The 15,259-nt window shown below is 39.0% G+C and overlaps 2 protein-coding genes across 2 annotated transcripts; both read left to right on the top strand.

Annotated features, from left to right (window-relative positions):
* Window positions 1-3,191: 3,191 nt before the first annotated feature.
* Window positions 3,192-6,690, top strand: LOC140931174 (neuroligin-4, X-linked-like). The gene is made up of 2 exons (XM_073380930.1): window positions 3,192-4,581; window positions 5,594-6,690. Exons 1-2 carry the CDS (start codon window positions 3,449-3,451, stop codon window positions 6,216-6,218), a joined length of 1,758 nt encoding a protein of 585 aa, XP_073237031.1. The 5' UTR covers window positions 3,192-3,448; the 3' UTR covers window positions 6,219-6,690.
* Window positions 6,691-9,569: 2,879 nt separating this feature from the next.
* Window positions 9,570-12,649, top strand: LOC140932340 (neuroligin-4, X-linked-like). The gene is made up of 2 exons (XM_073381960.1): window positions 9,570-10,884; window positions 12,115-12,649. The coding sequence occupies exons 1-2, from the start codon at window positions 9,758-9,760 to the stop codon at window positions 12,647-12,649; spliced, it is 1,662 nt and encodes a 553-aa protein (XP_073238061.1). The 5' UTR covers window positions 9,570-9,757.
* The last annotated feature ends 2,610 nt before the right edge of the window (window positions 12,650-15,259 follow it).

Below are 15,259 nucleotides of genomic sequence, written 5' to 3'. Positions count from 1 at the left end.
ATTATACAGATAGAGGATTAAATAATTATAGTGGTCATTGAATTAATAGGGTACAGACTTAAAATGAGTGTTGCTCCTGCAATTCAGATAACCATACATCGGTAGAGGATGTCTAAGGTTCGTACAATTCTACAATTGTTTTGGGCTCCATTAAATCCTAATTTTACATCTTTAAGTTCTGGCAGTCTTCCTTGTATTTGACCGAGCGTTTAATTTACTATTGCAATTTTAGCTGATCGCACTGCTCTGAATAAAGTACGGTCAAACCTCTCTACAAAGGTCACGGGTTTACAACCTCCACGTTTTCTGTTCATAGACTCGAGTATTCCCTCGTTTTCCTTAGAGACAGCAAAGCGAGAGAAAAGATCATTTAAAAAAACATCGTTCGCGATGCGGACAATACATATATCCATGACTAGTACATTTCAGTGTGAGTATTGTCAATGTTTTACATTCAAAAGATGCGATAAATTCAAACTAAAATGTACTAGTCATGGAGGTATGTATAGTCCGTATTATTTTGGAAAAATTAGCATAACGTCAAAACAGTGAATGTTGTAACGCAGATTTTTGTCCGGTTCGTAGGATAAGTTTGTCCTGAAATTTCAAGGTGCTGCAGTGAATCAATCTTAATGAAAGTTTCAGACATTTTTATATACATTATGACGATTATGTGAAGAGATTTTAAAAAAATTCGTTCGAGTCGTTTTGGAGATATACAAGAAAGCGCTAAAAGTCCAAATTCTGAATGAAGTTACACTTATACAGGTGGTGAGAAAACGGATTAGATTTCAAGATCGCATGAACGAAAGTGCACCAAAATTTCCTAGCATCAAAATATGATATTAAGCATCATTCTTATGCTACTTAAGAATAATTTGAGTCATTTATAACGTTTTTATTAAATAACCTATCACGGCTATTGAAAGTTTAAGGTTTGAAATATTTTTTCGTTTTAGTCGAATTCAAACATACAGAATTTTTTACTTCTTTACGGATATTGTTTGCTAAACACCAAACTTTAAGTTCCTAGTGTTGGATTTTCAGTAGCAGGTCTAGATCACACAAAATTCGGCTTTTATCAATTTCAAAGTTTTTTGCTTATTGTTGTCATAGTAATATCGATTTTATTTAAAACTACATTTTCACAAAACTCAATCCATAGCCAATTACTGGTAAAAATTTTATAGCGATCGGACAAGGAAAAATCAATTTTAAGGCGATTGAAAAATATCGGTATCGCCTCTGAAAAACTGTATCGAAACACCTTAATGTTCGAGCACAAACAGTGTCAACTAAGTATGGAGATATCGAGGGTCTCGTGACTTCGTATCGTAATGCCTCTGGTCCGTTCAAATCCGTCAGCAAATTTCTCGTTGGCGTTCCTTTCGCCGCTCCACCAACTGGAGAGCTAAGGTTTAAAGCCCCAAAACCGCAAAAAGAGTGGAAACAAAACGTTTATTCGGCTAAAACCCATGGGAGCGTCTGCTTACAGCCCAAACTTTTCGAAAACTTTATCGAGCCTGGCAAATTTCACTTTCAGCGAGGATTTCTTTAATCTTGCTATCTACAGACAAAACAATACGGACTTTTTAGATAGAAATATTGTATTTTGCTGAGCATTTAATTTACTTTTTCAATTTTAGCTGATATCATATCCGGGACTGCTCTGAAAGTACAGTCAAAACCCTCTACAAAGGTTATGCGTCTAGAACGTCCACGTTTTTGGACTTACAGTCCATAACCTCCTCCGGCATCTAGTTTTCTACCATGGCTTTGCAAGTATTAGTCCATGAGTTCAGGAATTATGATCTAATTACTCTGAAAATGTGGTTGCCTTTTTTGTTGATGTACATGTAGATTGTGTTAGGTATTTTAAAATATGTAATACAAAGCATTTTTAAAACTAAAATTGTTACACTCTGCCTCTACGGCACTAAAAATAGAGTTCTATTTCATCCCTACCTCCCCAGAACGGTCGCCTGTTTAATTAATTGTAATTATTTTTCCTTGCTGTTCTTTTCAGAGAAAATGTTCTTATTATCGTAATACACTGTGTTGCAGTGTATTTACCCTGATGAAGATCACAATAAACTTATTTCTACCTTATTTTTGTTCTTGTTCCCTTTAGCTATCAAAACGGTTTTGAAGGCCGCTTATCACTAGCCTTCACACTCTTAGAATTGTAATCCAATAAGACATCCTGTTGAAGTCGCTACGTGGCGATATTGTTTTCCCTGTTAAGAACTCAAGTCTCTGAAAATCATGCTTTCAGCCGCACACCCGTGTAGGCCCAAGAAAGTACTCCTCGTCGGATGTTGGCCCCAGTTTTTTTAAGTTGAATAGCGCTATCCGCGGATAGATTTCTCTTCGGTGGGTTGGTGTGTGGAAAACAACTAAGTTTGCCTAGTGGTCTGGATAACAGATATTTTGCTGAATACTCAAAATAATGACACATTCTAATGGTCAGTTCAGCGATTTTTCTTTTATCATTTGCATGATCTGTTTATGATATGTTCATAAAACCTATATGTGTTGTTAAAACTGCCAACCGAATAGACCGGCAGCAAATGAACAATACCTGTTTCTGTCGCAAGAAATGTGGCCTTTCGTGAGAAAAAAAAAATATTGTTTTGTGAACTGACTTTCGCAGTTGCCATTCGATTTGATTAAAAGTAGGAAAATTTCTTAATTCATTAAGATTGAAAGAGTGTGATAACAAGACGTGAATTTCCTAACATTTTTATGCATGCTATACACGTATTTAAGGACCCTAAAGACCCACTTCCGTCCCTAAAGTTGATGTATGGGACGATATTAGTTCCGTTTCTTGGAATTTTCCTTTTATTAATTCCATGATGTGTCATGATATAGTTTTCAAACGACCTTTGTGTGTCAGTGTTAAAACCGCCAGCTCAGTGAATAATATCCTTAAAAAAACACAGAGAGCCATGAACAATACCAGTTTCCTTTTGTTCTTTTAACTGCACAGTCAGCGAATCCAAGGTGTTCTCGCTCACGCAGTAAGATTAAAGAAATTCGACAATATGTGTTATATGTGTTGGGCCCAGATCGATCATTCAGGGTGAAGATGCGTGAACTGATCCAGATTTTTTTCATAGTTTGCATTACATTTTCTTATAACCTTTTTAGAAATATATTTTTATCAGCCAGATTACATAGTCAATAAAACGGCAATAAGGAAAATGAGGGGTGCTCAAATTGTGTTCCTGTAAAATATCGGCATTCTTTCACCATCACATGTATATGTATAAAGTTTGATTGACGTCAAGGATTTTAAAGAAATTCCATAAATAGACTCGCTGCGAGTTGAAAGGTAACTTAAAACTGCTGACTTAACCTTCATTTGGCTAGTGCCAACTAGTCAAGCTCGGTCGTTGTTTCATATTAGTGAAAGAAACAGCTCCACAAGAAGAAGTGTTCAAAGATGCTGCTAGCAACGTTTTTTATCTTTTGTGCATGTTGGCTTCACGTTCGAGCAGAAATAGTGTCAACGAAGTATGGAGATATCGAGGGTCTCGTGACTTCGTACCCGAATGCCTCTGGTCCGTTCAAATCTGTCAGCAAATTTCTTGGCGTTCCTTTCTCCGCTCCACCAACTGGAGAGCTAAGGTTTAAAGCCCCACAACCGCCAAAAGAATGGAAACCAAAGGTTTATTCGGCTAAAACCCATGGGAGCGTCTGCTTACAGCCCAAACTTTTCGAAAACTTAATCGAGGCTTTTACTTCAAATTTCACCTTCAGCGAGGATTGCTTATATCTTGATATCTACAGCCCGAACATCAGCCTCAGTTTGCCAGTGATGGTTTACATTCACGGTGGAGGTTACCTTATGGGAACAGCGATCATTTTTCCTAGCGATATCCTGGCTCTCCAGGGGGTGGTGGTGGTCATAATTCAGTATCGTCTAGGTCCCTTTGGTTTCTTGACGACCGGTGATTCAGCGGCACCTGGTAACTATGGAATGTTGGATCAAGTGGAAGCACTGAAGTGGGTCAAAGAAAACATTGAGAACTTTGGCGGGAATCCCAGCAAAGTGACCATATTTGGAGAGAGCGCTGGAGGAACTAGCGTGGGGCTCCATCTTCTATCGCCTCTATCACGTGATCTCTTTCATCAAGCTATTCCAGAGAGCGGTGTTGATTTAAGTCCCTTTGCGATTCAGCCAACGTCTTTTGGTCTCCGTTTCACTAAAGAGCTTGCACGAAAACTGAATTGTGGATCCAGTGACCATTCTGCAATGGTTTCTTGTATGCGCAGAAAAACAGCGTCAGACATGCAAAGAGCCGCAGAGTCAATCAAATTTGGTTTCGTTAATTATATTTACTGGGCACCAGTCGTAGATAAAAATTTTCTTCATGATACACCCCAGGTTTTGAGGAAAAAGGGAGAATTCAAGCAAGTGCCGCTTATCATCACCTTCACAAGTAACGAGGGGGCGACTTTTCTTGGAGACATGGTCAACAATTCTTTAGGGCTGATGGAGAGCGTTGACAATGGAGTCAGTCCGACCTTGTTTAAATCATTTCTTACTAAGTTCGCTCAAGTTCAAAACAGTAGGTAAGATCAGTAAAAATTAAATATTTGCTCAGTAGTTTCAATGCAGCAGAACCCCGTTAACTCCAACTTTCCGCCAACTCTGACTAAATTCAATTTCCCTTGGATTTCAACACGCTTTTCTGTCATTTTTACTCGGTTAACTCCAACTCGGAAAACTCGAATTCTCCGCTAACTCGAACTAAAACACCTTCTCTCCTCCCCTGATAAAAAAAGTCTCTGAAATGTACCCCGATAACTCGAATTCTGGTTCTTTTAACTACTAAACAAATCTATAAACTAACTAATCCCAGTAGCTCTTCTTGTTGTATGAGGGCGTGAAACACTAAAACTGACATTAGTCACTGTTAAAGGCAATTTCATTTTAATTGGTGAAACGAACAGATCACGTTTTATCATAAAAGTGCCTAATCATGTTACCGTGTATGATGAAATAAGTAAACTTGTACTGCACCATACACTGAAATGAATTTTTCAATCGACCCCGGTAAATCCCGGCGTGACCACTCGAACTGTTCGGTAATGGAACTTAATCGAACGATTGGGTTCGATTAAGTTCGGTAATCGAACACAAGCGAACCACGAGAGTTCGATTAAGTTCGATTTTTGAACTTAATCGAAGCAATCGAACTTAATCAAGCGTTCTAAACCAACACTCAAAATAGACAAGAACAAAGCGATAAAACAACCAAATCAGAGAGAGTAATACTGACTGCTGTTTCTCTCTGGAGACCATCCTCCGATTAATTCAAGCGTTTATCGGTATCAAATTAACTTTGGTGAAATTCACATATCCCCAGGGCTAGACAGGGCGTTTCCCTCTGTGTCTCATTATTCCCTTTTTGCATTTATTTATTCATTTCAGTATTTATTTATTTGTTTGTGTTTTATTTGCACGCAGTGTTTTACTTTTCCCTTCAAAATAAAACTAGTGAGGCAAGTGCCTCGGATTGCTTCACACTGGGCACGTTTCTGGTCTGTGGAATAATTGTTAAATATCCGTCATTTTTTTTAGGAAGAAGAATGCTGATCTCCTCGCCGATGCCTTGGAGTTCATGTACACCCCTTGGCCTGACAACAGTAACACATACGCATTAAGAAGTGGACTTGTTGATGTTATTGGAGATAACCTTTTCGTTGCCCCCAGTCACAAAGTCGCTGATGTTCACGGTCAGGTCGCTCCTGTTTACCTGTATGAATTTGCTCATCGGGGAAAGTCAAGTTTGGTGGTACGTGCAGAGTGGATGGGCGTTGTTCATGCTGAAAACATTCCCTTTGATTTCGGAGTTCCTTTCCTTCCCAAATTTTCGCCACATTATAGTCAGGCTGACAGAAATGTCAGTCTGTTTATCATGACCATGTACGCAAACTTTGCCCGGTCCGGCGATCCTTCAGTCAGCGGTGTCACGTGGGAGAAATACAACTCGAGTCACAGAGCTTACCTTAAAGTGGACACAAGTCCCAAACTGAAGGCGTCATTTAATTCTCGCCGAATGTCTTTTTGGAATAATTATTATCCTAAATTGAAGCAGGTGAAGTTTGATGTCAATAAAGAGGTGGTCAGCGGTGCGAAGGATGTTGTTACCATCGGAACTGCTCTTCAAGTTGTATTTGCTTTAATAGTATACTTGATTTACTAAGACCTTATTTTGTTTTGTACTCATTGATTCAAGTTTATTAGAAGTGGATAAGACTAACATTTTCTTTAATGTTTATGAGCGGAAAGTAGAGCATGATGTAGCCGAATCAACTAAAAAAGATCAGTACAGAAAAAAGAGCGATGTCAGTTTTAGCTAAAAAGTTCATAACTGTTATTGAATGAAGCTGAGAATGATACGAGGAATTATACAGATAGAGGATTAAATAATTATAGTGGTCATTGAATTAATAGGGTACAGACTTAAAATGAGTGTTGCTCCTACAATTCAGATAACCATACATCGGTAGAGGATGTCTAAGGTTCGTACAATTCTACAATTGTTTTGGGCTCCATTAAATCCTAATTTTACATCTTTAAGTTCTGGCAGTCTTCCTTGTATTTGACCGAGCATTTAATTTACTATTGCAATTTTAGCTGATCGCACTGCTCTGAATAAAGTACGGTCAAACCTCTCTACAAAGGTCACGGGTTTACAACCTCCACGTTTTCTGTTCATAGACTCGAGTATTCCCTCGTTTTCCTTAGAGACAGCAAAGCGAGAGAAAAGATCATTTGAAAAAACATCGTTCGCAATTCTTATTGGACGTATCATTTTTTTTCACGTGTGAAAACCATCGTTCGCTCCTTTCATTGGCTTGAACTAATTTGCGTATGAAAATTTACGACATAGCTTTTTGGTGAGTATTTCTCAGTGTGTATATCTAGCCGGATTTATGAAAACCGCACTGGCTGGCTCCTCGAGGCCACACACCTTAAACCGACTCAACTAAAGTAAATATTCGCAAGAAACTCAGCTCTTACCCATGGTTCTCTTAAGGTGACTCTCTTCTTGGTTCCTGATTAGCGAAGAAACATTCAAAGTCCATCAAATAGACACTCTGGACTTGGCCATACACTTTAGCTGCTTGAAGGCTCTAAATGACAGAGGATGCTTGAGACTTAAGCAAGTTCTAGGCAGAGAATTCAAGGCCACATCACTCCCGCTGACTTTTTCCCCCACCCCAGGCTAGCAGGTACTTGAGGGGAATGCTTTCATTGGCAAATGGGCCTCAAACATTACAAGAACTTAAGGCAGACATGACGAGTGCACTGACTCTACCACAGCAAGACTATCAGGCAGTACCATGCTTTTGCAGCACCCCCCTAGGGATTGACGTGGAGGCTTCTTCCCAACCCATGCCAAGTTAGCTCAAGGACTGAGCTTGAGAATGAGACCAACCACGACGGCAAGCCCCCTATGTTTATTCTAACCGCAGAATAAATCGCCAGGTTCCTGTTCGGATATTCTGGCCCGTTTTGAGGTATGTTTTCAAAAATTCGGCTCGATATAATAAAGAGGTTTATTTCATCCCTTCCTATAACGGTCGCCTGTTTAATTAATTCTAATTGTTATTTTTGCCTTCCCGGTTTTCAGAGAACGATCTTTTAAAAGTCGACAAAATCCTAGGGTTGACTTTTTTTAAGGCAAGAAAAGACTTGAAAGGATTCAAAACGTCGTTTTTCCATTAACTGTAGCTGAGGTTTGTGCTCGATGAATTGTTTACAACTCCCGTTTATTCGCGTAGAAGAAGGCATTTATCGAAGTTTATTTATGACAAACAAATCTGAAAGTAAATGTTTGCAAAGATTCTACGTTTCAAGCAAATAGGAAAAAGAATGGTACAGGAAGACGACGTCTTACCTCCCCGAGCAACCGAGCCGCCATTTTTATCAGCACTTCATGCGAAGAACGACACAACAAACCCTTTTGGCTATAAACTTGGCGAGTCAACAGAAAACAACAAAGCTCTACTTTTCTTCTCGGGTAAGGAAACAATTCAAACTTTTAACGGTTCCGTTTAAGCCATTACGCTGTTGTTTGCGAAGTGATAAACTTGTGAATTGCCATGTTTGAAAATTCTGCAAAGATCATTTTTAAAATTCCGCGTGATTTGATCCGTCAATGAAATCGTACTTTTGAATGGTTTCCTCTCTGTTTTTGAAAGAGATCACTTCGTGTGTATGTACTAAAACAATTTTTCTTTTCTCGCTGAATAGTGACTTTAGGAATATTTACCTCACCGCTTCGCAGCTCGGTAAATAATGGCAACTATTCACCTCGATTTCAAAGAATAATTTTTAAGTGTAGCAATTTATTTACCCTGATTAAGATCAAAATAAACTTATTTGTATTTTATTTATTTTTGTCCTTGTTCCCTTTTATCAGCTATCAAAAGAGTTTTGAAGGCCGCTTATCACTAACCTTCACACTCTTTTAAAGAATTCTAATCCAATAAGACACCCTGTTGAAGTCGCTAAATGGCGAAATTGTTTTCCCTGTTAAGAACTCAAGACCCTGAAAACCATGCTTTCAGCGGCTCACCCGTATAGGCCCAAGAAAGTACTCCTCCCCGGATGTTGGCCCCAGTTTTTTTAAGTTGAATAGCGCTATCCGCGGATAGATTTCTCTTCGGTGGGTTGGTGTGTGGAAAAACAAACTGCGTTTATCTGGTGGTCTGGATAACAGATATTTTCCTGAATACTCAAACCAATGACACATTCTAATGTTCATTTCAGCGATTTTGCTTTTATCAATTGCATGATCTGTTTATGATATGTGCATAAAACTCATATGTGTTGTTAAAACTGCCAACCCCAATAAACCGGCAGCAAATGAACAATACCTGTTTCTGTAGCAAGAAATGTGGTCTTTCGTGAGAAAAAAAAATATTGCTTTGTGGACTGACGACTTTCGCAGTTGCCATTCGATATGATTAAAAGTAGGAAAATTCCTCAATTCATTGAGATTGAAAGAGTGTGATAACAAGACGTGAATTTCGTAACATTTTTATCCATGCTATACACGTATTTAAGGACCCTAAAGACCCACTTCCGTCACTAAAGTCGATATATCGGACGATATTAGTTCCGTTTCTTGGAATTTTCCTAATATTAATTCCATGATGTGTCATGATATACTTTTTAAAAGACCTTTGTTTGTCAGTATTAAAACCGCCAGCTCACTGAATAATATCCTTAAAAAAACGCAGAGAGCCATGAACAATACCAATTTCCTTTTGTTCTTTAAAATGTACAGTCAGCGAATCCAACGTGCTCTCGCTCATGCAGTAATACTAAAGACAATTTGAGTTGTATGTGTTGGGCCCAGATCGATCATTCAGAGTGAAGATGCGTGAGCTGATCCAGATTTTTCTCATAGTTTGTAATAAATTTTCTTGTAACCTTTTTAGAAATATATTTTTATCAGCTAGATTAGATAGTCAGTAAAACGCCAATAAGGAAAATGAGGGGTACTCAAATTGTGTTCCTGTAAAATATCAGCACTCTTTCACCATCACATGGACATGTATCAAGTTTGATTGACGTCCAGGATTTTAGAAAAATTCCATAAAAAGACTCGCTGCGAGTTGAAAGGTAACTTAAAACTTAAAACCTTCATTGGCTATTGTCAACAAGTCAAGCTCAGTCGTTGTTTCATATTAGTGAAAGAAACAGCTCCACAAGAAGAAGTGTTCAAAGATGCTGCTAGCAACGTTTTTTATCTTTTGTGCATGTTGGCTTCATGTTCGAGCAGAAATAGTGTCAACGAAGTATGGAGATATCGAGGGTCTCGTCACTTCGTATCCGAATGCCTCTGGTCCTTTCAAATCCGTCAGCAAATTTCTTGGCGTTCCTTTCGCCTCTCCACCAACTGGAGAGCTAAGGTTTAAAGCCCCACAACCGCCAAAAGGATGGAAACCAAAGGTTTATTCGGCTAAAACCCATGGGAGCGTCTGCTTACAGCCCGCCAAACTTTTCGAAAACTCAATCGAGCCTTTCACTTCAAATTTCACTTTCAGCGAGGATTGCTTATATCTTGATATCTACAGCCCAAATATCAGCCTCAGTTTGCCAGTGATGGTTTACATTCACGGTGGATTTTACCTTCTAGGATCAGCAATCACTTTTCCAAGCGATATCCTGGCTCTCCAGGGGGTGGTGGTGGTCATTATCCAGTATCGTCTAGGTCCCTTTGGTTTCCTGACGACGGGTGATTCGGCGGCACCTGGTAACTATGCAATGTTGGATCAAGTGGAAGCACTGAAGTGGGTCAAAGAAAACATTCAGAATTTTGGCGGGAATCCCAGCAAAGTGACCATATTTGGACAGAGCGCTGGCGGATTCAGCGTGGGGCTCCATCTTCTATCGCCTCTATCACGTGATCTCTTTCATACAGCCATCCTAGAGAGCGGTGTAGATTTAAGTCCCATTGCGATTCAGCCAACGTCTTTCGGCTTCCGTTTCACTAAAAAGCTTGCACAAAAACTGAATTGTGGTTCCAGTGACCATTCTGCAATGGTTTCTTGTATGCGCAGCAAAACAGCGTCAGACATGCAAAGAGCCGCAGAGTCAATCAAATTTGGTTTCGTTGACTGGGCACCAGTCGTAGATAAAAACTTTCTTTATGATACACCCCAGGTTTTGAGGAAAAAAGGAGAATTCAAGCCATTGCCGCTTATCATCACCTTCACAAGTAAGGAGGGGGCGACTTTTCTCGGAGACATCGTCAACAATTCTTTAGGGCTGATGGAGAGGGTGGACAATGGAGTCAGTCCGACTTTGTTCAAATCATTTCTTATTAAGTTCGCACAAGTTGAAAACACTAGGTAAGATCAGTGAAAATTAAATATTTGCTCAGTAGTTTCAACGCAGCAGAACCCCGTTAACTCCAACTCCCCGCAAACTCTCAGGGGCACCCAACGAGAATATAGTTCAAAACCACTTAAACATATAGCATTGTTGAACGTATTTTAGTATTTAAACGGTAGATATAGGCATATTTTTATCCCCTAAAAATTTTTCATCTGTTCGGATTTCCTAGCTGAAAGTCTAAAGATTCGAAAATTATAGGAATCAAAACTTACCTTTTCGAAAATTCCAGCCAGAAAAAAGGCTCCCGAAAATTCTAGGTGACCTTTTTAGGGTAAAAATCCGTTAAAAATAGGCAATTATACCATTATTTAGGTGTTCGAAAATCCTAGGAGAGGCAGGCAAGCAAGAAATTTTACAACAAATGTTCCGAAAATTGTAGATCTCAAATCGTCTTCCGAACAGATATTTTCCGAAAATTGTCGTTGGGTGCCGTTGTTTTACTGTATCGCTGCTTTCACGTGGCAGACACAAACGTGGAGGAGGTTTGAACGTGCCAGTGTGATTGCCTGCGGTGTTACCTACAAGGGACGTTGTAAAGTTAAAAAAAACTATTTAATGAAGCATATCATTCACTCTGTGATTGAGGAGGTTGAATAAAGGATAAAGTTGTAATATGGCGATGTAGTCTTATTGTTCCCGGGTGTTCTTGTATACATTTTCGCTCCAAAAAACTAGACTACACTGTACACTGATCCTCTACAACGTAACCATTACCGGAATATACGCAGTCCTAGGTTATTATGTACCCTGTTTAGGACACAAAGGTCAAGAACCACACCCTGTCCAGCGGCACCACATCCCCGAACAGGTCATATAACCTAGGTAAGTAACCTCCCGGGGTAATAACATGCCACCAACCATGTTGCATTAACATTTATCAAGAGAGAGTAATAGCGACTGCTGTTTCTCTGTGGATACCATCCTCCGATTAACTCAAGCGTTTACGGTATCAAAATAACTTTGGTGAAATTCACATATCCCAAGAGCTAGACAAGGTGTTTCCCTCTGTGTCTCATTATTCCCTTTTTGCATTTATTGATTTATTTCCTTGTGTTTTATTTGTGCGCAGTGTTTTACTTTTCCCTTAAAAAAAAAACTAGTGAGGCAAGTTCCTCGGATTGCTTCACACTGGGCACGGCTCTGGTCTGTGGAATAATTGTTAAATATCCGTCACTTTTTTTTAGGAAGAAGAATGCTGATCTTCTCGCCGATGCCTTGGAGTTCATGTACACCCCTTGGCCTGACAACAGTAACACATACGCATTAAGAAGTGGACTTGTTGATGTTATTGGAGATAAAATTTTCGCTGGCCCCAGTCACAAAGTCGCTGATGTTCACAGTCAGGTCGCTCCTGTTTACATGTATGAATTTGCTCATCGGGCAAGGTCAAGTTTGGCGGTACGTGCAGAGTGGATGGGCGTTGTTCATGACGAAAACATTCCCTTTGATTTTGGAGTTCCTTTCCTTCCCAAATTTTCGCCACATTATAGTCAGGCTGACAGAAATGTCAGTCTGTTTATCATGACCATGTACGCAAACTTTGCCCGGTCCGGCGATCCTTCAGTCAGCGGTGTCGCGTGGGAGAAATACAACTCGAGTCACAGGGCTTACCTTAAAGTGGACACAAGTCCCAAACTGAAGACGTCATTTAATTCTCGCCGAATGTCTTTTTGGAATAATTACTATCCTAAATTGGAGCAGGTGAAGTTTGATGACTAAAGTTCGTACAATTCTACAATTGTTTTGGGTTCCGTTAAATCCCAATTTTTGATAGTAGTCTTCATTGTATTTGGTCGAGCATTTAATTACTATTGCAATTTTAGCTGCTCTGAATAAAGTACTGAGTCGAACCTCCCTACAAGGTCATGGGTCTATATAAGTGTCTATATAAGTGTCTATATAAGTATTCTAAGTACAGTAGAACCCCGATAACTCGAACTCTGAAAGGAAACGAAAAACAGTTCGAATTAGCAAGGGTTCGAGTTATCGGGGTCGATTGAAAAATTAAATATGCCATGTTAGAAATTGATGTTTACTGATTTTTTGATTAGTAAACATGTTCGGTACTGCGCATAGTCATTACCAAGCATGTGACTGTTCATTTTTCGAGTGTAGTCCTGCTGCTACGTTGTGTTGTTGAGTTGTTTCGTGCAGGTCGTGACTACAGAGTATAGTTTGCTCGCATTTCGCCGTTACCCGGTAATTCTATAGGATCTCGCTTTTTCGTCTAAAAGTCTTCAATCCACCTTTTTTGATTGAGAGGGAAGCAAAATAATAATAATAATAATAATAATAATAATAATAATTATTATTATTATTATTATTATCATTATTATTATTATAATTATAATGGTTTATCATTATTATGTTTATTCACAGTATTTACATCGATAAACAAAAAATATAGCTCTTCTAACCTAGTACTAATCTACTCATCAATTGGTTATAAATTATCATTACTACAAGACTATGAAGAGTGAAATGATAATAAAACGATAAGTTCCAAAATTCAAGAAAAACTAGTGAAAAAAAATACTTATGAAAAAGTCACTAAGAATCCAGCCTTGCCCTTCGCCTTAGTTTAAAGGTGAATTGTCAACTGACTCTTGAAATAACAAAATTCTGTGGAGTTCCTGATATGATGTAGTAGCGCATTGAAAACATTAGCAGTGCCTTCTTGGCGTCTATAATAGATTAAAAAGAAGAGACTTTTTAAAACATTTAGCTGTAAAAAAATTGCAAAAAAACTGTTCTTAACAACATTTAAGAGTTTTTTAGAAAGTTAAAAAATGTACGTTTCGACGTTCTAGGACGTCATTATCAATTAAAAAAAATACAGTATGAATGTTCTATAAATAAAAGAAGAACAATAGTTCATTAAAAAGAAAAGTAACATATACAAATATGTTACAAGTTAAACAAAGAGTTTCGCACTCATGGAGTCACTCTGAGCGTTAAAAGGCCAGCCCTCAGTTCAGTTTGATGAATAGCATTTCGTAAACGAGGCAGTCAAATTTCCCGTGGCACTTCTTAAGAACACGAAATTGACCCTTGCTAAGAAATGTTAACTGGGCTTAAGACTTTGCTTCGCATTATGTATTCAATTATTCTAGTAGATTACAAGTGCATATAGGATTAGATCTGTTCCTCAATCTCTCTCGGTGGGAAGTAGAGCATGAAGTAATATAAATGAACTACATAAGGGAAACAGGTTTTGGAAAGGTATCAGATCTGGCAGTCTTGCATTTGTTGCGTTTTTTACTTTATTAGCATTTACTTTTGCCTATTTTTGTGTGCTCAGGAAAATAAGGTTGAACTTTCTCTGCAAGTCGACAACAGTCATTACATTATGGTCCCGTGACTCACGGCAATTTAAAATCCAACACCATACTGATCTGATTTAATGAAGTTGGGCAGCTGCGCACTGGGAAGCTACTGTTTGATGGTCACTTGAGCAAATCACCACAGTGAGCTCCGTATGCCGCAATTTTAAACTGTTCATTATAAAATAAAGCTTCCTGTAAAACGGTGAGAAGGCTGATTGGCTGTCCTCAGTCCGTAAGAAAGATACTCCTCATGTCGATTTTACAGATGGTGTAATTCTTGCTGCCTATCTTTGCATCGAAGAAGATAATTTTGACGGTAAGCTTGCCTCTCGATGATTCCTCCACGGTTTCGTTGCGAATTCTGTTGACGGCATTTTGCTGAAACGTCGGCAGTCGGTCTTCGTCGGCTTTGTTTGCAGTGTAATTGTTCTATTTGGTTGCTACCCCTTTATATCCTCTGTCTTTAGTTGACAGCGTTTGCCTTCGCTGTGCCGTTGCTCGCCCTGAATTTAAAGTCGACTTTCTCGGCCCTGCGGAGTTTTGTTTGTAGATCTTTCCCAGCGAGGACTGGCACTTGTTGAATCCACTGTTGTTGAGTTTGCTGTTCTCTTGTATTTGCCTGGGATATTGGGTGGTGATTCACCGACCGTAAACATTGTTATAATTCACAAATGAAAAAACCCTCTTCATGGTCTGGAATCGAGTATGTTTTTTGAGGGAACTACGGGATTGTATGAACGTCTTTATCGTTTCAATTCCAGATGAGTGCTAAGAAAGATAGAAAAATATGGGAATTCGAAGAAATGGATTTGAAGAATTTTCAGTTTGTTTTTGCGCTCTAATGTAAGTAATGATGACTTAATTTCTGCCTAAAGACCAGGTCTGAAAACGGGTGTGGAACTACATTTTTTGGTCTGAAATAGGGTCAGGATTTGGAGAACGGGGGGGCACACCCCCACCAAGAATTCACAGTAGTACCCCCCGGGATATGTTGCTAAAACTG

The sequence above is a fragment of the Porites lutea genome, chromosome 3 (assembly GCF_958299795.1).
Source record: "Porites lutea chromosome 3, jaPorLute2.1, whole genome shotgun sequence".
NCBI classification, from domain to species: Eukaryota; Metazoa; Cnidaria; class Anthozoa; order Scleractinia; family Poritidae; genus Porites; species Porites lutea.
This window is presented reverse-complemented; position numbering and strand designations above follow the sequence as displayed.

What these genes read in the sequence shown, in the direction of transcription:
- LOC140932340 (XM_073381960.1), top strand. Translation starts at nt 9,758, where the DNA reads ATGCTGCTAGCAACGTTTTTTATCTTTTGTGCATGTTGGCTTCATGTT. An exon ending in GCACAAGTTGAAAACACTAG is followed by an intron (nt 10,885 to 12,114) that starts GTAAGATCAGTG and finishes ACTTTTTTTTAG; the next exon opens with GAAGAAGAATGCTGATCTTC.
- LOC140931174 (XM_073380930.1), top strand. Translation starts at nt 3,449, where the DNA reads ATGCTGCTAGCAACGTTTTTTATCTTTTGTGCATGTTGGCTTCACGTT. An exon ending in GCTCAAGTTCAAAACAGTAG is followed by an intron (nt 4,582 to 5,593) that starts GTAAGATCAGTA and finishes CATTTTTTTTAG; the next exon opens with GAAGAAGAATGCTGATCTCC.